Source organism: Hylobates moloch, unplaced genomic scaffold (genome assembly GCF_009828535.3).
Source record: "Hylobates moloch isolate HMO894 unplaced genomic scaffold, HMol_V3 SCAFFOLD_19, whole genome shotgun sequence".
Classification (NCBI taxonomy): Eukaryota; Metazoa; Chordata; class Mammalia; order Primates; family Hylobatidae; genus Hylobates; species Hylobates moloch.
The window spans coordinates 25689715-25710266 of NW_026652294.1; the positions used below are offsets into that span (position 1 = coordinate 25689715).

A 20552-nucleotide genomic window follows, 5' to 3' on the forward strand; every position below is an offset into this window, starting at 1 on the left:
TTGCGCCACTACACTCAAGCCTGGTGGACACAGGGAGACTCCTCTCCAAAAAAAAAAAAAGCGCTACTCCAGTAAACACAGAACGTTAAGAAATTGAAACAGCCTTCTTGCTGATGTGAAGTTTGAGTGACGTGGATGGCAGATCCTAGCAGCCACAACATGTTAAGGAAAGAGGCCATCTGTTTAATATAAAAGTATAAGGTGAAGCAGCAAGTGCTGATGGAGTAGCTGCAGCAAGTTATCCAGAAGATCCAGCTGAGATCATCGATGCAGGTGGCTACACTAAACAACTGATTTCCAACGTGAATAGAATAGCCTTCTATTGGAAGAAAATGCCATCTAGTGTATAGCTAGAGCAGAGAAGTCAATGGTTAGCTTTGAAGCTTCAGAGGACAGTTTGACTCTCTTGTGAGGGGCTAGTGAAGCTGGTGACTTTAAGTAGAAGCCAATGTTAATTTGAGATTCTGAAAACCCTGAAAATCCTAGGACTCTTAAGAATGATGCTATACCAGCTGGGTGCGGTGGCTCACACCTGTGATCCCAGCACTTGGGAGGCCGAGGCAGGCGGATGACCTGAGGAAAGGAGTTCGAGATGAGCCTGGCCAACATGATGAAACCTCGTCTCTGCTAAAAATACAAAAATTAGCCAGGAATAGTGGCAGGGACCTGTAGTCCCAGCTACTGGGGAGGCTGAGGCAGGAGAATTGCTTGAACTCGGGAGGCAGGGGTTGCAATGAGCTGAGATCATGCCATTACACTCTAGCCTAGGTGACAGAGAGAGACTATCTCAAAAAAAAAAAAAAAAAAGGATGCTATATCTACTCTGCCTGTGCTCTATACATGGAACAACAAAGCCTGGTGACAGCAGATCTGTTTACAGAATGGCTTGCTACATATTTGAAGCCCACTATTGAGACCTACTCCTCAGAAAAAGATTCATTTCAAAATAGTACTCTTCATTGACTCTGCATCTGGTCACCCCAGAGCTCTGATGGAGATGCATAAGAAGAATGTTGTTTTCATGCCTGCTAACACTTCATCCAGCCGGGCGCGGTGGCTCACGCCTGTAATCCCAGCACTTTGGGAGGCCGAGACGGGCGGATCACGAGGTCAGGAGATCGAGACCATCCTGGCTAACACAGTGAAACCCCGTCTCTACTAAAAATACAAAAAAAAAATAGCCGGGCATGGTGGCGGGTGCCTGTAGTCCCAGCTACTCAGGAGGCTGAGGCAGGAGAATGGCGTGAACCTGGGTGGAAGAGCTTGCAGTGAGCTGAGATTGCACCACTGCACTCCAGCCTGGTCGACAGAGCGAGACTCCGTCTCAAAAAAAAACAACAACAACAAAAAACACTTCATCCATTCTGCAGCCCATGGATCAAGGAGTCATTTTGACTTCCAAGTCTTATTATTTAAGAAATACGTTTCCTCAGGCTATAGCTTCCTGATGGATCTGGGCAACGTTTCCCAGTTTATATAATACTGAGAAGCCAATACATTTGTGTGACTTGCTTTATCGTGACGCTCTCTTCACTGTGGTGGTCTGGAACCAAACGTGCAATACACCCAAGGTGAGTCTGGCTGTGGTGCTTTCCTCCTGGTCATTCTTTGTACCCAGCGCCCTGGGGCCAACTGGACGTGAGTCCAGTGGCAGGTCTGGAAGAAATGAGAGGTGGTGGGGATCGGCCATCTCCTGAGAGGTCACTACAGGCTCTCAGGCAATGGGAGACTGACCTCCACACACACAGGAGGAGAGGCTGCCTCTGTCAGCTGAGGATGCATAGCAGGATTCAGGGGTCGCTGGTGCTCAGTTTCATCACAGTCTGCCCAGGTGTCCGTTCATTCCAATTCTGAGAGTCTTGCTTTTTCCCCAGTCATTCTAATTGAGATATGAGGCGTTGTGAATTTAATTGCATTCTTAAACTGCATTCACCTGCGAGATTAGACTTTGGGATGGGTTTTCAAAAATCTGTCAATCCTGTGGCTACAAGAGATGAGGATGTCTTTCCAGGAAGTCAGAGGCACTCTCGTCTTCCCAACCTGGAACTTGTGCTGGGAATTTACAATCCTGAGCTATCATTTCCTTCTCCAAATTCCCCAAAACACTTACATGTCACCAGCCAGACCCACTGTCCGTCTATTCCTCATGGTCACTAAAACATTCTCGGCTGCAGCTTCTCAGTCACTCAAAGCCTTGCCTCTATAGACACTTGGTCTGGGAGACGCTGGGTGATGATTTAAGTAGTTGCTTTGCCAACGTATGCCATGGATGACAAATCTCCTAATTACCTCTGGCCATGGGGTTGTTAATGCCTTTAAATCTAGTTGAACCAGAAAATCAATTCTAGATTGCTATGCATATGTTTCTGTTCCCTGGAAACACTTCTAAAAGATGCCAAAAATTCTATCAGACAGTGATTGGTTAGGGAGCAGAGCTAGTATGGATGTTATGCAGAAATTAGACCTTGTGGCCAAGCATGGTGGCTCATGCCTGTAATCCCGGCACTTTGGGAGGCCAAGGAGGGTGGATCACTTGAGGCCGGGAGTTCGAGACTAGCCTGGCCAAAATGGTGAAACCCCATTTCTACTAAACATACTAAAAATTAGCCAGGCATGGTGGTGCACGACTGTAGTCGCAGCTACTTGGGAGGCTGAGGCAGGAGAATCGCTTGAACCCAGGAGGCAGAGGTTGCAGTGAGCCAAGATCGTGCCACTGCACTGTAGCCTGGGTGACACAGAGCAAGACTCCATTTAAAAAGGAGAAAAGGAAGGAAGGAAGGAAGGAAGGAAGGAAGGAAGGAGAAAGAGAGAAAGAAAGGAAGGAGAAAGGAAAAAAAAGAAAGAAAGAGAAAGAAGAGAGAAAGAGAAATGGAGAAAGAAAGAAAGAAAGAAAGAAAGAAAGAAAGAAAGAAAGAAAGAAAGAAAGTGAGAGAGAGAAAGGAAGGAAGGAAGGAAATTAGACCTTGCACAATAGTGGGAGGGGCTGGAAAAGGGAAGGTACAGATGGGCAGAGGGTCACTAGCCACCTGTTGTCCACACAGGTGGACAAGTCAGGGCTTTCAGGAAAACCCCTGAAGCCAAGCGTATCCAGCCATAGATGTGAGAACAAGCCGGAGGGGTCTTTAGGGAGGGTCTGGGAGAAGCCATTGCCTCTGAGATGGGCCTGGGGCTGCAGGTGGTCAATGGGGCTGGCAGGAAGAAGGGTGTGGGTGAAGAAGAAAGACTGAAAATAAACTGGAACCCACTGGGCACGTCTGCAGAACCCTGTCATCAATCAGAGACTTTCAGAAAGTAACAGCTACTACACCCCATCTGCTGCTCAAGTCCTGCAAATTATCCTCTTGGCCAAACTTCATGGATAAAGGAATTTGGTTCACAGCAATCATTTTCAGCACACTGGGTGTAGAATTCTGCAGGAATGGCTCCACAGTTCTCTCACTCCCAAAATTGCTATCTAGAAGTTAAAAGACATTCTTTTCCCCCATCTTTTGTATACAGCTCCTCCTCCCCATCCCCCAGCTTCATTTCTCTGTCCCTAAGCATCATGAAATGTCAGGGTCATCGGTTTGGTCTTGGTTTATTTTCATCTGTTTTTCTGGACAATCAGTGGTCCTGCAAGTAGAAAATGTTTTCATCGTTTCCTTGATAAATGCTTCCCTCTGCCTTTCTGTTCTCTCCTTGTGGAACTTCTGGGCTTTCCCCTCATTTTCTTATCTTTTCTCTTCTATTTTCCCTGTGTCTTTTCTTTCTTTTTTTTTTTTTTTTTTTTCTTTAAGACAGTGTCTTGCTCTGTCACCAGGCTGGAGTGCAGTGGTGCAATCTCAGCTCACTGCAACCTCTGCCTCCCAGGTTCAAGCAATTCTCCTGCCTCAGCCTCCCAAGTAGCTGGAACTACAGGTGGGCACCACCATGCCTAGCTAATTTTTGTATTTTTAGAAGAGATGGGGTTTCACCATGTTGGCCAGGATGGTCTTGATCTCTTCTTGATCTCATGATCGGCCCACCTCGGCCTCCCAAAGTGCTGGGATTATAGGCCTGAGCCACTGTGGCTGGCCCTCTTGTGTCTTTTTTGTTCTGCTTTCTACCGTAGTGGATTATATTTAGTTTCCAGCTTTTCTATTGAGTTTTTCATTTCTGCTGTAATATTTTTATTTTCTAAGCACTCCTGTTCTGTTTTATGGCTGCTTGTTCTGATAGAAGGATGTCTTATTCCTCTGAGCAGATCAGTGATGGTATTTTTAACTTTTTCTTCTCTCTTTCCATAGTGTCATTTCCTCCAAGTTGCTTCTTGCTGATAGTTTATTTTGGTCACATCTTTGATCAGGTGACCCTGGGTTGTTGATCATATTTGACTGTGCAGCTCTAGCAGAGCTGGTTTTGAGTGACTGCTCTCAGCCACGAAGGTACAGCACTTGCCCTGCTGCTGTTAATAATTATAAAACTGGAGGGGAGGAATAGATGAAATATTGTTTTCAGATCTTCAGCATTCAAAACTCAATTACTGTCATTCATTACAAGATGAATCAAGGTTCACAAAATAAAGGTGACAACCCATATGACCAGCTCCACAGATGCAGGAAAAGCATTTGATAAAATCCAACGGTCATTTGTCAGAAAAAACCCTTAGCAAACTAGGAATGCAAAGATACTTCCTCAACCTGATTAAAGGCATGTACAAACAAAGCAAAATAAAATTCTACAGTTAGCATCACACATCACGGTGAAGAATAAATGCTTCCTCCCGAAGATTCAAAGCAAGGCAGGGATGTGAGCTTTCTGTTCAACATTAGACTGGAGGGCCTGCCCGGGGAAACTCAGCAGGAGAAAAAGAAATGTTTAAGCTTACAAAATGGAAAGAAAGAGATAGACCTGTCTTTATTCAGAGATAATATTATCTATGTTGGAAATGCTAAGGGATCTTCTAACTGCTTTACTAGAAAGCAAATTTAACAAGGTCACAGGACAAAAAGGCAATAGAGAAAGACAAATTTCTATACACGGTAATGACTGATGCTAAAAATAATACCTTTGCAATACCATAAAAAACATCAAATACTTAGGAATACATTTAATAAAATATGTGTAAAGCTGCTACACTAAAGGCTATAAAATAATGTGTACTGGCCGGGCACGGTGGCTCATGCCTATAATCCTAATACTTTGGGAGGCGAGGCAGGAGGATCACCTGAGGTCAGGAGTTCGAGACCAGCCTGGCCGACATGATGAAACCCCGTCTCTACTAATAAAAAAATACAAAAATTAGCCAGGTATGGTAGTGGGTGCCTGTAATCCCAGCTACCCAGGAGGCTGAGGTAGGAGAATAGCTGAAACCCGGGAGGTGGAGGCTGCAGTGAGCAGAGAAGGTGCCACTGCCCTCCAGCCTGGGAGCCAGGCTCCATCTCTAATAATAATAATAATAATGATAATAATGTGTACTGAGATAAAATAAAGATGAAACAAGCAAATGGGGAGATATACCATAATCATTGACTGGAAGATTCAATATTTATAAGACAGCAATTTGCCCCAAATTTATCTAATGATTCAATGCAATCCCGATCAAAATCTCGACAAACCAATCTATAGTGGCAAAAAGCAAATCGGTGATTGCCTAGCGGCCAGGGTGGGTTGGGCATTAAGGAAACAGAAGAGTCAGAGGAAAACTCCTGGGGCTGACGCTCATGTCCATTGTCTTGATTGTGATGATGGCTCACACATGAACACACGTTTCGTAACTTACTAAACTGTGCACTTTAAACGTGTGTCATTTATTGTATGTTGATTATAGCTCAATGATACTGTTTTTTTTTTTGAGACGGAGTCTCGCTCTGTCGCCCAGGCTGGAGTGCAGTGGTGCGATCTCGGCTCACTGCAAGCTCCGCCTCCCAGGTTCACGCCATTCTCCTGCCTCAGCCTCTCCGAGTAGCTGGGACTACAGGCGCCCGCCACCACGCCCGGCTAATTTTTTGTATTTTTAGTAGAGACGGGGTTTCACCGTGGTCTCGATCGTCATTTTTTTTTGTTTTGGTTTGGTTTTTTTTTTTTTTTTTTTTTTCAAAGAGTCTCACTCTCTCACCCAAGCTGGAGTGCAGTGGCACAATCTCAGCTCACTGCAACCTCTGTCTCCTGGGCTCAAGCAATCCTCCTGCCTCAGCCTTATGAGTCACTGGGACTACAGGCACACACCACCACGCCTGGCTAATTTTTTTGTGTTTTTGGTAGAGATGGGGTTTCACCATATTGCCCAGGCTGGTCTTGAACTCCTGACCTCAAGTGATCCACCCACCTCGGCCTCCCAAAGTGCTGAGATTACAGGTGTGAGCCACGGGATCCAGCCCTAGCAGTCATTTTTAAAGTTAAAAGTTGATTCTCTCTTTTTTAAAAATAAAGAAAAGAGGTTGAATTGGCTCACGATTCTGCATGGCACCAACATCTGCTCAGCTTCTGTCAAGGACCTCTGGAACTTTGCAGTCATAGCAGAAGGTGAAGGAGAGGCAGGCACCTCACGTGGCAAGAGCAGAGCAAAAGAGATGGGGGAGCAGCGACACACACTTTTACTTTTTTTTTTTTTTTTTTTTGAGATGGAGTCTTGCTCTGTCGCCCAGGCTGGAGTGCAGTGGCACGATCTTCGCTCACTGCAACCTCCGCCTCCTGGGTTCAAGCGATTCTTCTGCCCCAGCCTCCCGAGTAGCTGGGACTACAGGCACGTGCCACCATGCCCAGCTACTTTTTGTATTTTTTTTTTTTTTAGTAGAGACGGGGTTTCACCATATTGGCCAGACTGATCTCGAACTCTTGACCTCGTGATTCACCCACCTCGGCCTCCCAAAGTGCTGGGATTACAGGCGTGAGCCACCACACCAGGCCTCGACACACACTTTTAAACAAGCAGGTCTCATGAGTACGCACTCACTACCCGGAGAACAGCGCCAAGCCATGAGGGATCCGCCCCCATGATCCTATCACCTCCCACCAGGCCCCGCCTGCAATGTTGAAGGTAATCAACATGAGATTTGAGTGGGGACAAATATCCAAACTACATCATTCTGCCCCTGGCCCCCGCAAATATCATGTCCTTCTCACATTGCAAAATACAATCATACCTTCCCAATAGTCCCCTGAAATCTTAACTTATTCCAGCATTAACTCAAAAGCCCCACGTCTGGTCTAAAGTCTCATCTGAGACCCACTCCTCAGTACAGTTTCTGTGTTAGACCACTCATGCATTGCTATAAAGAAATACATGAGACTGAATAATTCATAAAGAAAAGAGAATTAATTGGCTCATCGTTCTGCAGACTGTACAACCACAGCTTCAACATCTGCTTGGCTTCTGTGAGGGCCTCTGGAACGTTACAGTCATCACAGTTGATTCCAAAATGTATGTAGAAATTGGAAAACCTTGAATAGCCAAAAAAAAAAGTCTTCAAAAAGAAAAATAAGATTGGAGGACTTTTACGACATAATTTCAAGACTTGCTATAAAGTTATGATAGTGAAGATAGTACAATAATAGCATAAACATAGACAAATAAAAGCACTAGAACAGAATAGAGGCCAGAAGGAAACTCACATTTATATGGTCAATTGATTTCTTTTTACCTTAGGTGCTAAAGCAAGTTAGGGAAAAGAAAAATCTTTTTAACAAATGGTACCCAAACAACTGACTATACCTACATCTATAACCCTGAAGGGTTACCCTCCATTCTTTAGCTGAGTACTGATCAGCACATGCATGTGAGGAAGTGACCTCAGATTAGAAAAAGAAACACTGGAACAAAGCTTAAAATCAAGGCTCAGAAGGATCCAACTGTTTCCAAGTAACTGATCTAATGCCCAGAAAATTTTGTAAAAAATATTGAAAGGAATACAGGCAAAATTAATTAATTAATTAAACCACACCCAACAACCAGAGCTCACAATTTCTTGTACCTAATCAAAAATCACCATCTATGCATAGAGGTAGAAAAAGACAGGTCATAATATGGGGAAAAATCAGTCAGTAGAAACAGACCTAGAAATGACATTGATGATAGAATTATTAGACGAAGATACTAAAACAACTCTAAGAAATAGACTCTATTTGTTCAAGAAAATAGAGGCAAGTGTGCACCTGATAATAACAGACTGAAAGAGTTTTTTAAAAGACCCAAGTCAGATTTTAAGAGATGAAAAACACACAACAAATTAGACAACACAGAAGAAAAGTTAGGTGAATATGGATACGTAAGACTAAGAAGCTATCAAAAAACGCAGGAAAAAAAGTGAAATATAATGAACAAAGCATCAAAAGAACTATATGCATGTCATTGGAATCTCAGAAAAGAAAAGCAATGGGGAAGAGGCATGGACACACAAAAAAAAAGTTTGGAAAAATAGTGGTTATATTTTGTCAAATTTAATGAAAACTATCAATCCATAGATCCAAACATCTCGATGAACTCAAGCATAAAAAACATGAAGAAAACCACACCAAGGTGCCTCATCATCAAATTTCTGGAAACAGATGTTAAAGGAAAGCATTAAAAGCAGCAAGAGATCAAAAAAAGACACATCACACACAGAAGAACAAAGACAAAGGTTATAGAAAGCTTTTTAAAAGAAACAGTAGAGGTCAGAAGATGGGTGACATCATCACTTTGAAGTATTGATGGAGAATTAACTGTCAAGTTTGAACTCTATATAGAGATAATATATTTTTAATGAAGACAAGGTAAAGATTTAATTTAACGTAAGAAGCTAAGGGATTTGATCCCAAGCAGAGCAGCACTACAACAAATGCTAAAAGACCTCCTTTGGGCAGAAGGAAAATGATGCACATACTAAGCAGAAACCTGAATAAACATGTAGGAACAAAGAGCATCAAAAATGGTGATCAGGCCAGGCATGGTGGCTCACACCTGTAATCCAGCACTTTGGGAGGCCATGGCGGGAGGATCACTTGAGCCCAGGAATTTGAGACCAGCCTGGGCAACATAGGAAGACCCTGTCTCTACAAAAAAAAAAAAAAAACTACACAAATTAACTGGGTGTGGTGGCATGTATCTGTAGTCCCAGCTACTCAGGAGGCTGAGGTAAGAGGATCGCTTGAGCCTGGGGAGGTTGAGGTTGCGGTGAGCCAAGGTCGCACCATTGCACTCCAGCCTGGGCAACAGTGAGACCCTGTCTCAGAAACAAAACAAAACAAAAATGGTAATCATGTCAGTAAATGTAAAAGACATTTTTTAAATTGTTTATGCCCTTTAAAAGATTATTTCTCTTTCAGGCAAAAATAACAACAATGTATTGTGAGATTTATAATGAATGTAGAAGTAAAATCTGGCAGTACTAGTGGAAAAGCAGAGAGATGTAAAGGGAAGGGCACTGTCGTGGGAGCTTCACACTCCAAGCGAAGGGGTGCAGGAGTCCTCAAATGTTAACTGTGATGAGTTAAAGATGTCTACAATAAATACTAGAGCAACTACTTTTAAAACACAGGATCGGGGGGTAGCTAATATGCCCATGGAGGAAATAAAGTAGAATTATAAAAATATCCGATTAAGGCAAAAGAAGGAAAGAGAAGCAAAGAATAGATGAGACAAATAGAGGGGGAGAAAGCAAAGTGAAAGATTTAAATTCAATCATAACTATATCACCTTCAATGTAAGCAGTCCAGACACTCTAATTTAAAGGTAAAATTGTGAGACTGATTTCAGGTTTCTTTCTTTTTTTTTTTTTTTTTTTGAGATGGAGTCTCGCTCTGTCGCCAGTCTGGAGTGCAGTGGTGCAATCTTGGCTCACTGCAACCTCCGCCTCCCGGGTTCAAGCAATTCTCCTGCCTCAGCCTCCCGAGTAGCTGGGGTTACAGATGCCCGCCACCAAGCCCAGCTGATTTTTTTTATTTTAATAGAGATGGGGTTTCACCATGTCTCCCAGGCTGGTCTCAAACTCCTGACCTCAGGTGATCTGCTTGCCTCAGCCTCCCAAAGTGCTAGGATTACAGACATGAGCCACCATGCTCAGCTAAGATTTTTTTTTTAAAGGTAAGACTCTATACACTGATTACAGAAAGTCAACATTAAACATAAAGACACATATAGGTTAAGAGTAAAAAGATGGAAAAAGGGTGGGTGTGCTGGCTCATGCCTGTAATCCCAGTGCTTTGGGAGGCCGAGGTGGGCAAATCACCTGAGGTCAGGAGTTTAAGACCAGCCTGGCCAACATGGTGACACCCTGTCTCTACTGAAACTACAAAAAATTAGCCATGGTGGCACATGCCTGTAATCCCAGCTACTCAGGAGGCTGAGACAGGAGAATCGCTTGAACCCGGGAGGCAGAGGTTGCAGTGAGCTGAGATCGCACCACTGCACTCCAGCCTGGGTGACAAGAGTGAAACTCCATCTCAAAAAATAAAAAATAAATAAATAAAGATGGAAAAAGATATGTCATCTTAAGATTAACCTCAAAAAAAGTCAAAAATGTGGATATTAATATTGGAAAGGTAGAGTTTAGAGAAAATAATATTACCAATAATACAGAAGGTCATTGAATGATGAAAGGGTCCCTGCATCAAGAGACAAATAATTCTAAAAGTTTATGCACTTGTTAACAGAAATTCAAAATGCATACAGCAAAACTGACAGAACAGAACTGAAAGAAGAAACAGACATATCTACAGTTATAACTGGAGATTTCAATACCCCTGTTTAATAATATAATGATGAGATAGAAAATCAGTAGACTATAAAAGATTTGAACATTATCAACCACATAACCTAATCAACATATAAAGCACTCCACCCCACAATAGCAGAAAGCACACTATTTTTAAGTGCACAAAACGTTTACCAAGATAGACAATTTCCTGGGCCCTAAAACAAGTCTCAAAAAGTTGGAATGGGTTTAAATCATACAAAGTATGTTCTCTGACCACAATTGGGTTAAATTAAAAATCAATAATGGGGAGATGCCTGGAAAATGCCCAAATATTTTGAAACTAAAAAATATATTTCTAAATAATTCGCTGTTTAAAGAATAAATCACAAGTGAGATTATCATGTTTAACTAAATGAAAATGAAAACTTCACATACCAAAATATGTGGGATACAGCTAATACAGTGCATTGAGGGAAATTTTTTTATTAGTAAATGCTTCTATTAGAAAAGAAGAACGTTTTCGTATTGACCTAAACTTGCACCTTAAGAAATCAGATAAAGGAGAGCTAAGTAGGCAGAAAAAAGGGAATGATGAGAAGCAGAAATTAATGAATTCGAAAACAGGAGAACAACAACGAAAATAGATAGAAACAAATGTTTGTTCTTTTAAGTAAGTTGTTAAAATTAATACACCTGTAGCCAGACTAATTATGACCAAAAGAGAGCAGACACAAGTTTTCAGCATCGTGAATGAGAGAGGAGATACCACTACAGACCCTATAGACATTAAAGGGATAATATGAACAATGTGATGCCAATACGTCACACAACTTAGATGAACTTGACAAATTCCTTGAAAGTGTTCGCACTACCGAATCTCACTCAAGAAGAAAGAGACAACCTAAATAACTTTATACCCAGTAAAGAAATTTAATTTGCAGTGAAAGAAAACCTTCCAACAAAGAAAACTCCAGGTCCAAATGGCTTCGCTTGTGAATTCTACCAAACATATAAAGAAGAAATACTGCCAGTTCTATACCAACTCTTTCAAAAAATTGAAAATGCTGGAACACCCCTAAATTCATTCTGTAAGACCAGCAATATCCTGATATTAAAACAAGAAGAAAAAAAACTACAGGCCAACATCTCTCACAAAACTTCTTAAACAAATTTTAGCATAGCAAATTTAAATTCACACACACACACACACATACACAGAGACAGACTGACAGATAGGAAGAATAATGCACCTTGTTAGCATGGGGCTTACCCAAGGAGGACAAGCTTGATTTAACATCTGAAAATCAGTCAATGTAATTCACCATCTTAAAAGACTAAATAAGAAAAACATTACATAGAAGAAATAAGACCTGGTGTCCAACAGATGAGTAGGATGATCATAGTTAATATTAATTGATCATACCTTTTGAAATAGCTAGAAGGGAGTAATTTGAGTGTTCCTAGTGTAAAGAAAAGATAAATATCCATCCATTGCAATTGCAATTACCCCGATTTGATTATGTAAATATATCACATTATCACATGTACCTCAAAAATATGCACAGCTATTATTTATCAATTAATTAATTAGTTAAAAATATTTTCAAAGAACAATATAATCCTCTCAATAGATACAGAAAAGGCATTTGACCAAATCCAACATCCATTCCTGATTCTCCTTTTTTAAACTCAGCAAACCGGAAATAGAAGATTACTTTCTCAACCTGAAAAACAGCATCTAAGGAAAACCCACAGTTAATATCATAGTTGATGATGAAAAGCTAAATGCTTCCTCCTTCCTCCCCAAATCAGAAATGAGGCAAGTATCCCTACTCTTACCACTTGTACTTAACATTGTATTGGAGGTGCTTACCAGTGTGTTGAGACACAAAAAAAGAAACAAAGGCATCCAGATCGGAAAGGATCTACTAAAACTGTCTTTATTCATAGACAACATGACCGTTTCTGTAGAAAATCTAAACAAATCTACAAAAACCCACAAGAACTAATAAGTGAGTTCGGCAACGTTTCAGGATACAAAATCTATATATAAAAATTAATTGATTTCTATACACCAGCAATGAACCATCAGAAATTGCAATTTTAGAAAATAACCATTTAACATAGCATAACATGAACTATTTAGATATAAACAAGAACTGTTCACTGGAAATTATGGAACATTGGCAAGAGAAATTAAAGACCTAAATAAATATTGTGATACAATGTGTTCGTGGAGTGAAAGACTCGGCATTCTTGTGATGGTTACTATTACATGTCAACTTGACTGGGCTAAGGGATGCCCAGGTAGCTGGTAAAACATGATTTCTGGGTGTATCTGGGAGTGTGTTTCTGAAAGAGATTAGAATTTAAATCAGTAGACAGAGTAAAGACATCCATCCTTGTAAATGTGGGTGGGCAAAAATGCAGAGGAAGGATGAATTCTCTCTCTCTCTCTCTCTCTCTCCTTGAGTTGGAGCATCCATCTTCTTCTGCCCCTGGACACTGGAGCTCCTGGTTCTTGGGCCATCAGACACTGGAACAGACACCAGCATTCTTCTGCCCCTACCAGTACTCAGGCCTTCAGACTAAATGGCAGCACCTGCACCCTTGCGTCTCCAAGTTGCAGGCTGCACATCATGGGACTTCTTCGCCTTCACGATTACATGAGCCAACCCCTACAGTAAATCTTCTCTCATATCCATCTGACTAGATATATACAGATAGAGAAATATACTATTGGTTCTGTTTCTCTGGAAACAGAAGAACCCTGAGAAAACCCAAACTAATGTAATTGCTAGGATGTCAATTCTCCCCAAATTCATCTATAGATGTAACACAATCCCAATTAAAATCCCAACAGGCCTTTCTGGTAGAATTTGACAAGCCGATTCTAAAATTTGAAAATGCAAACAACTCAGAATAACCAGAGCCGTTTTGAAAAAGAAGAACAAAGTTGGAGGATTTACACACTTGGTTTCGAGACTTATTATAAAGCTACAGTAATCAAGACTGTGGAATTTGCATAAAGATGGACATAGAGATCAATAGAAGAGAAAACAGACTGTAGAAATAGACCCACACATATATAGTCAATTGATTTTCAACAAATGTTTAAATAAACTTTTTTCAACAAAAAGTGCTGAAATGATTTCACAGCCGTATGGTTTTAAAAAATGAACCTTGAAACTTCACATTATATACAAACAGTCACTTGAAATGCATCCTAGACCTAAATGTAAGAGCTAAAGACATAAAACTTTTTCAAGAAGATATAGGAGAAAATCTTTGTGACTTCAAGTTTGGCAAAATATCTTACAAAAAGCACTAATTATAAAAAGAAAAATGGGATAAATTGAACTGCATCAAACTTATAAGTGTTTGTTCTTTAAAACACACTGTTCCAAAAATGAAAAGGAAAGTCACACACTAGAAGAAAATATATACAAAATATGCATCGGACAAAGGGCTTGTATTTAGAATTATGTAAAGAACTCTTGGTCGGCAAAGCCCGAGTCCTGTCCTCTCGCCCTTCTCCTCGGACAGCTTGAGCTTCACCACTCGCTCCACATTCCCCACCAACTACTGGTCCCAGGGCCCTGCCCAGGCGCCCAGCTACGGCACCTAGCCGGTCAGCAGTGCGGCCAGCGTCTATGCAGGCACCGGGAACTCTGGTTCCAGGATCTCCGTGTCCCGCTCTACCAGCTTCCGGGGCAGCACGGGGTCCGGGGGCCTGGCCGCGGGGATAACTGGGGGTCTGGCAGGAATGGGAGGCATCCAGAACAAGGAGACCATGCAAAGCCTGAACGACTGCTGGCCTCCTACCTGGACAGAGTGAGGCACCTGGAGACCAAGAACCGGAAGCTGGAGAGCAAAATCCGGGAGCACCTGGAGAAGAAGGGACCCCAGGTCAGAGACTGCAGCCATTACTTCAAGACCATCAAGGACCTGAGGGCTCAGAGCTTGGCAATTACTGTGGACGATGCCTGCATTGTTCTGCATATCAACAAGACCCGTCTTGCTGCTGATGACTTGAGAGTCAAGTATGAGACAGAGCTGGCCATGTGCCAGTCTGTGGAAAGCAACATCCATGGACTCCGCAAGGTCACTGATGACACCAATGTCACTCGGCTGCAGCTGGAGACAGAGATCGAGGCTCTCAAGGAGGAGCTGCTCTTCATGAAGAAGAACCACAAAGAGGAAGTAAAAGGCCTACAAGCCCAGATTGCCAGCTCTGGGTTGACCGTGGAGGTAGATCCCCAAATCTCAGGACCTCGCCAAGATCATGGCAGCCATCCGGGCCCAATACGATGAGCTGGCTTGGAAGAACAGAAAGGAGCTGGACAGGTACTTGTCTCATCAGATTGAGGAGAGCACCACAGTGGTCACCACGCAGTCTGCCAAGGCTGGAGCTGCTGAGATGACGCTCACAGAGCTGAGATGTACAGTCCAGTCCTTGGAGATCGACCTGGACTCCATGAGAAATCTGAAAGCCAGCTTGGAGGACCGCCTGAGGGAGGTGAAGGCCTGCTACACCTTGCAGATGGAGCAGCTCAACAGGATCCTGCTGCACCTGGGGTCAGAGCTGGCACAGATCCGGGCAGAGGGACAGTGCCAGGCCCAGGAGTACGAGGCCCTGTCGAACATCAAGGTCAAGCTGGAGGCTGAGATCGCCACCTACTGCCACCTGCTGGAAGATGGCGAGGACTTCAATCTTGGTGATGCCCTGGACAGCAGCAACTCCATGCAAACCATTCAAAAGACCACCACCCACCAGAGAGTGGATGGCAAGGTGGTGCCTGAGACCAACGACACGAAAGTTCTGAGACACTAAGGCAGCAGAAGCAGGGTACCCTTTAGGGAGCAGGAGGCCAATAAAAAGTTCAGAGGTTAAAAAAAAAAAGAACTCTTACAACTCAATAATTTTAAAAATCCAGCTGGGCAGGGTGGCTCACGCCTGTAATCCCAGCACTTTGGGAGCCTGAGGAGGGCGGATCACCTGAGGTCAGGAGTTCTAGACCAGCCTGGCCAACGTGGTGAAATCCCATCTCTACTAAAAATACAAAAATCTACCTGGGCATGGTGGTGCATGCTTGTAATCCCAGCTACACAGGAGGCTGAGGCAGGAGAATCACTTGAACCTGGGAGGTGAGGGTTGCAGTGAGCCAAGATCGCGTCATTGCACTCCAGCCTGGGCGACAAGAACAAAACTCTGTCTAGAAAAAAAAAAAACACATTAACAATTCCCAAAAATGGACAGAAGATTTAAACAAACACTTCACCATAAAAGATATATAAATGGCAAATAAGTACATAAAAATGATCTTCAACACCATTAGTCATTGGGGGAGGGGAGTACACATTTTAATAACAGCAAGATACCACTACATATCCACCAGAATGGCTAAAATTTAAAGACCCTAACAAGTGTTGACAAAGATATGGAGCAACTAGAATGCATACATTGTTGGAAAGAATGTGAAATGGTACAATCGCTTTAAAAATCAATATGGCAATTTCCCATAAAGTTAAACAAAATTGCTGTGACCAAACAATTCTATGTCTAGTTATTTATCCAATTAAAAAAAATGAAAGCACGTGTCCACATAAAAACTTGTACAAGAATGTTCATGGCACTTTTATTTGTGATAGCCAAGAACTGTCAACAACTCAAATGTCTGTCAACAGGAGAGTGGATAAATATTCCATTCTAAACCGTGGAAGATCATTTAACCACAGAAAGGAGCAAACCCCTGATGCCTGCAACACATGGATGACTCTCAAAAACATTCTACTAGGTGACAAAGCCTGATACAGAAGAGTATGTGCTGTGTGATGTCATCTATATGAACTTCTAGAACAGACAGGGCTCCTCTATGCTGATAGAAATCGGAACAGCACGGCCTGCAGGGGATGGGGAGGGCAGGTGCTGGAGACGGGGATCAGCTGGGAGGGTGACCTGGTGAGAGATTTTCCAGCTGGCAGAAATGTCCTCTACCTTGAGGGAGGCGTGTGACATGGGAGTAAGTTTGCCAAAATTCATCAAACTGTGCTAAGATCTGTGCACTTCACTGAATATAAACGTCATTTAAATGTCTACTTCATTTAAAAAACAAAGAAGCTGATTGGAAGTGCTGAGCCCTTGGGTAGCGTTTTCTGACTGCAGTCTCCACTGCAGGTGATCTGGCAGAGTGCTTCCCCGGGGAGTCACTGGGGGTCAGAGTGTGAGGATTTCCACTTGGAAGGTCAGTGGAACTGACCCCAACCAAAATGATCTCCCAGCTCCCCCCTGCTGCATGTGAGGCCTGGCTGCCAGTGTTCCGGGGGCTGCAAGGAGAAAGAAGCGGGGGTCTCCAATACTCACTACCTGCCCTGCTTTTGGAGTGGCATCCGCCAGTGCCGAGGCCTCTGCCAGACCCTTTCTTGAAAATAAATCTTGGGTTTTCTGCCAGGATCAGGGAGGGGCAATCTCCCAGCTGTGCAAGCAGTGGGAGTGAATAGCTGTCTCTGTCCCTGTCCCTCCCGTGAGAGGAAGACTAACCGCTCTTGTTTGAAACAATCCTCCTTCACTCCCCTCCAGAAGTACCTGGCATCTCCAGCCTCCCAGCCCATTGTTGCTTCGCATCTTTGCGTGCTGCTGGCCGTGTTTCAGCTTCTCAAGCTCACCTAATGGGTTACGGCTCATCCACCAGGTTTCCAGTCTCCAAAATGTTGATGCTTGGGCCTCCTCCCCTTTTCTCTTTCTGCTTGAGGGTAATGTCCATAAAGTGATCTTTACCATCATTTTAGTGAGGTTTCAAGATGAGGCAAATGTTCACGTGTGTGCCTGTGCCACCATCTTTCTCAGAAAGTCCAGTCTTTGCACCTTTTATCCTCATGGTTGCAATGTGGCTGCTCCTGCTCTGGGCATCAGATCCACATTCCAGACAGGAAGAAGGGTGTGTGCCCCTGAGACCATCCCCTTTGATGGGAAATCAAACTGGCAGACTTCCTCTTATGTCCATGGCCACTCCTAGCTGCAAGGGAACCTGGTAACACCTATTTTTAAGGGGGCAAACTTTCACTCCAACAAAACAGGTTCTGTTTAAGGAGGAGAATGGATGGTTACACATCCTGCTTGGGAGCCAATCACTGAACCAGGGGGGAACACAGTGCATGATGGGCTGGTAGAACGTGGGGGTCAGTACAGCATGAAACAGAAGGAGAGCTGGCTCCTTGAGGGAAAAACAAAGTGCTGGCCCCAGAGGTGAGGAAGGGTTGCTGGCGGGCAGAGAGGACACTGTCCCGAGCCCACAGTAGATTCTCCTTGATCATTCCCTCCCAGTTCCCTTCCTGCTCCCAGTTCAGTCCCTGACTCCTCCTCTCAGTGCTGTCGCCGTCCCCGTCTTGGGACCAGGGTAGAGGACGGGCGGGGAGGTCTGCACGTTGCTGAGCCTTGTGGAAAGGTGACCGTGGACCTCTGGGAGGATGATCTCATCACTTTCTGAAGGCGGCGTCGAGCTGAGATGCTAACAATAGCCAAGCACGATGCCGGCCTGATTGGAGAAGCTAAAAAAAGCAGCTCATTCCAAAGCCTCATCAGGGAAGAAAAGGGCCACGAAGGCAGGTTTGCAGGGCTTTAGGGAGGAGGGGGAGAGGGATGCAGAGGGATGGACTGAGTGGCCTGAGTCTCAGCACAGCTGTGGCCATGGGCTGCCTCCATGTCCAGGAACAGCAGGTCTGCCGTGCACCACCCACCTGCCCCTAAGTTTGCACAGGGCACCGGGGAAGACCCTCAGCCCTACTGGGCCACCCCTTGAGTACCCTCTCCTCCCACATTGGAAGGTCTTCTGCTTCCTGGAGCTTGGCCTGCCTCGGGAGGAGGAGAAAATGGTCCATGTCCCCAGAGAGCCCATGACGTGCTGGCCTAGGTGAGCACTCTTCGCACCTCGTGCCATGGAACTTTTGCCACAGCCCTACCCACTTTACGGATGAGGAAACTGAGGCTCGGGAAATCCAGCTGGCAGACTTCCTCTGGAACTTCCTCTGGACATCTGGAGGGACATCTTGTCAGCAGAGCAGGCTGGACTGGTGAGTTTCCTGCTGCTGGGAGTCCTGGCCAATGTGTTCAGCCCCCACTGACCTCTCTGTGCCCTTGATGTTTTTGAGCCTCATGGTCTGGCTCCCACCAACATCTTCTGTCTCCTCCCCCATGCCCCAACGGCAGCTGGTGTAGAGGGTGGCAAATGACAACCTCGAGGCCAGAGAGGAGCGTAACACGCCCACAGCCACACAGCCAGTAACAGGCAGAACTAGGGCTGGAACCCACGTCGCCTGCCTTCTGGCTTCTTCCTTACACCATAGCACAGCAGAGACAGCATCAGAGGCGAGGCTGGGCAGGCCAGCTAAAGGAGAGCACTCGGACCCTGCCCCATGGCCGGCAGCACCATGCCCAGCTTTCTGCCATCAGCCTAGAGAGAAATAACGAGGCCCGAACTTATCTGCACTGAAAAGGCGAAGTTACAAATAAAGAACGGCTTCAAGCCCAATGATTGGAAACTTAGCCATCTGTCACAAATGCCACCGCATTCTTTGTAACCCCCAATGACATTTTCCTCTTCGTTTTCAGCTTCACAAAGAGGATGCAGCCCCGCCTCCCAGCGGGAGTCAGTTCTGCTCTGAGACGTGAGGCTCACAATCAAATGAGGACTCCTGCTGCTGCATCTTGAAGATAACGATGCTGTTGCTCCCGGCCGGAACCACAGCAGTGGCGATGAGTGAACAGCCAGCAGAGTGGAGCGGCCACACTGATACAGGTGAGGCCCCAGCACTGCCACAGCCCAGGGCCGGGCAAAACCGCCTTCCTACGCCCCGGGAGCCGAGGCCTCTGAGATCGGCGCTGGGAGGTCGCACAGTGCAGGCAAATCACACGGACCTCAGAGCAGGGTCCCTGGCCGTGAGAACTCAAAAGACACAGTCTTTAAAATGAGGACAGAAAACTGTATTTAGTGCCACAATAAAGCTGCGTAACAAACTACCCAAAACTTGGAAGCCTCAAATGAGTGTTTATTTGGCTCACAGTTCAGCAGTTTCAGCTGGGCTCTGTGGCGCGATTCTTCTGGTCTTGGCGGGGCTCACCCACGTGTCTGGTGGGCGGCCAGCTGCTGGCAATGAGCCTGAGTGCTCCTCACCCTCCCAGGCTGAGCTGGGTGTGTCCTCGTGGCAATGGCAGAGGTGCAGGAGAGCAAGCAGAGGGTACACAGCGCCCCGAGACTCAGCTCAAGGTAGGCCACAGCCACTTCCGCTTTGTCCTGTTGACCAACATGGATCACAGGGCCAAGCCCAGAGTGAGAGGTGAGCAGGCCAACCCAGCCCGGGTGAAACGGGCAGCTCCAGGGAAGGTGGAAGAGTGGGGCCATCAATGCGACCTAGCACCAATGCCTGCCCCCAGGGCTATAATCTGGAGGATTAAGTGAATGAAGGGTCATGAAAACACCTTATGAACAAGTGCAGAGGCCTCCCACATCCAGTCACCAGCGGGAGGCTGCCTTGGTGAGTCCAAGTGCCATCTCTGCACCACGTCCCAGCCTTCAGCCTCTGGCCCTCTGGGCTGGCCTTCTCAGAAGAGTCAGCCTGCTCATGCTGAAGTATAATTCTGAGCATGCCACTCCCCTGCTTTAAGCTCACCCACAGCTGCCCACTGCCCTCTGGGCCTCTCTGATTCATGCTGGGCTTGCATCTCGGGCCTCAATGTCCCTTTTTATCCCCACCTCAGGGCAACACCAACAGAATGGGACCTATGCTCTCTCCTGCCCCTGGACCTTTGCACAGGCAGCTCCCTTGGCCTGGAAACTTTGCTCCTATTATTTCTTTCTCTTTGTTTTTTTGAGGTGGAGTCTCTCTCTGTCACCAAGGCTGGAGTGCAGCGGTGCCATCTCA

The 20552-nt window shown here is 44.9% G+C and overlaps 1 protein-coding gene and 1 pseudogene across 2 annotated transcripts; both read left to right on the top strand.

The window, feature by feature from the left end:
* The window catches only part of LOC116458895 (keratin, type I cytoskeletal 18-like), a 60756-nt pseudogene extending 45288 nt beyond the window's left edge, over window positions 1-15468 (top strand).
* Window positions 15469-16557: 1089 nt separating this feature from the next.
* On the top strand, window positions 16558-19653 carry LOC116459456 (uncharacterized). Of its 2 annotated transcripts, XR_004245540.1 has the most exons (5): window positions 16558-16657; window positions 16813-16879; window positions 17712-17800; window positions 18588-18704; window positions 19243-19653. XR_004245540.1 is itself a non-coding variant. In XM_032140061.2 (4 exons), the coding sequence occupies exons 1-4, from the start codon at window positions 16622-16624 to the stop codon at window positions 19340-19342; spliced, it is 342 nt and encodes a 113-aa protein (XP_031995952.1). In that variant the 5' UTR covers window positions 16558-16621; the 3' UTR covers window positions 19343-19653. The 2 variants fall into 2 exon arrangements, 1 of the variants encoding a protein (XP_031995952.1); XM_032140061.2 differs by lacking the exon at window positions 16813-16879.
* Window positions 19654-20552: the final 899 nt, after the last annotated feature.

Bases quoted from the DNA above. Each gene is read 5' to 3' on its own strand.
- LOC116459456 (XM_032140061.2), top strand. From the start codon at position 16,622: ATGTCCTCTACCTTGAGGGAGGCGTGTGACATGGGA. The intron at 16,658-17,711 runs GTAAGTTTGCCA...CCAACAAAACAG, and splicing joins GGGAGGCGTGTGACATGGGA to GTTCTGTTTAAGGAGGAGAA. The intron at 17,801-18,587 runs GTAGAACGTGGG...CTTTTGCCACAG, and splicing joins ACACAGTGCATGATGGGCTG to CCCTACCCACTTTACGGATG.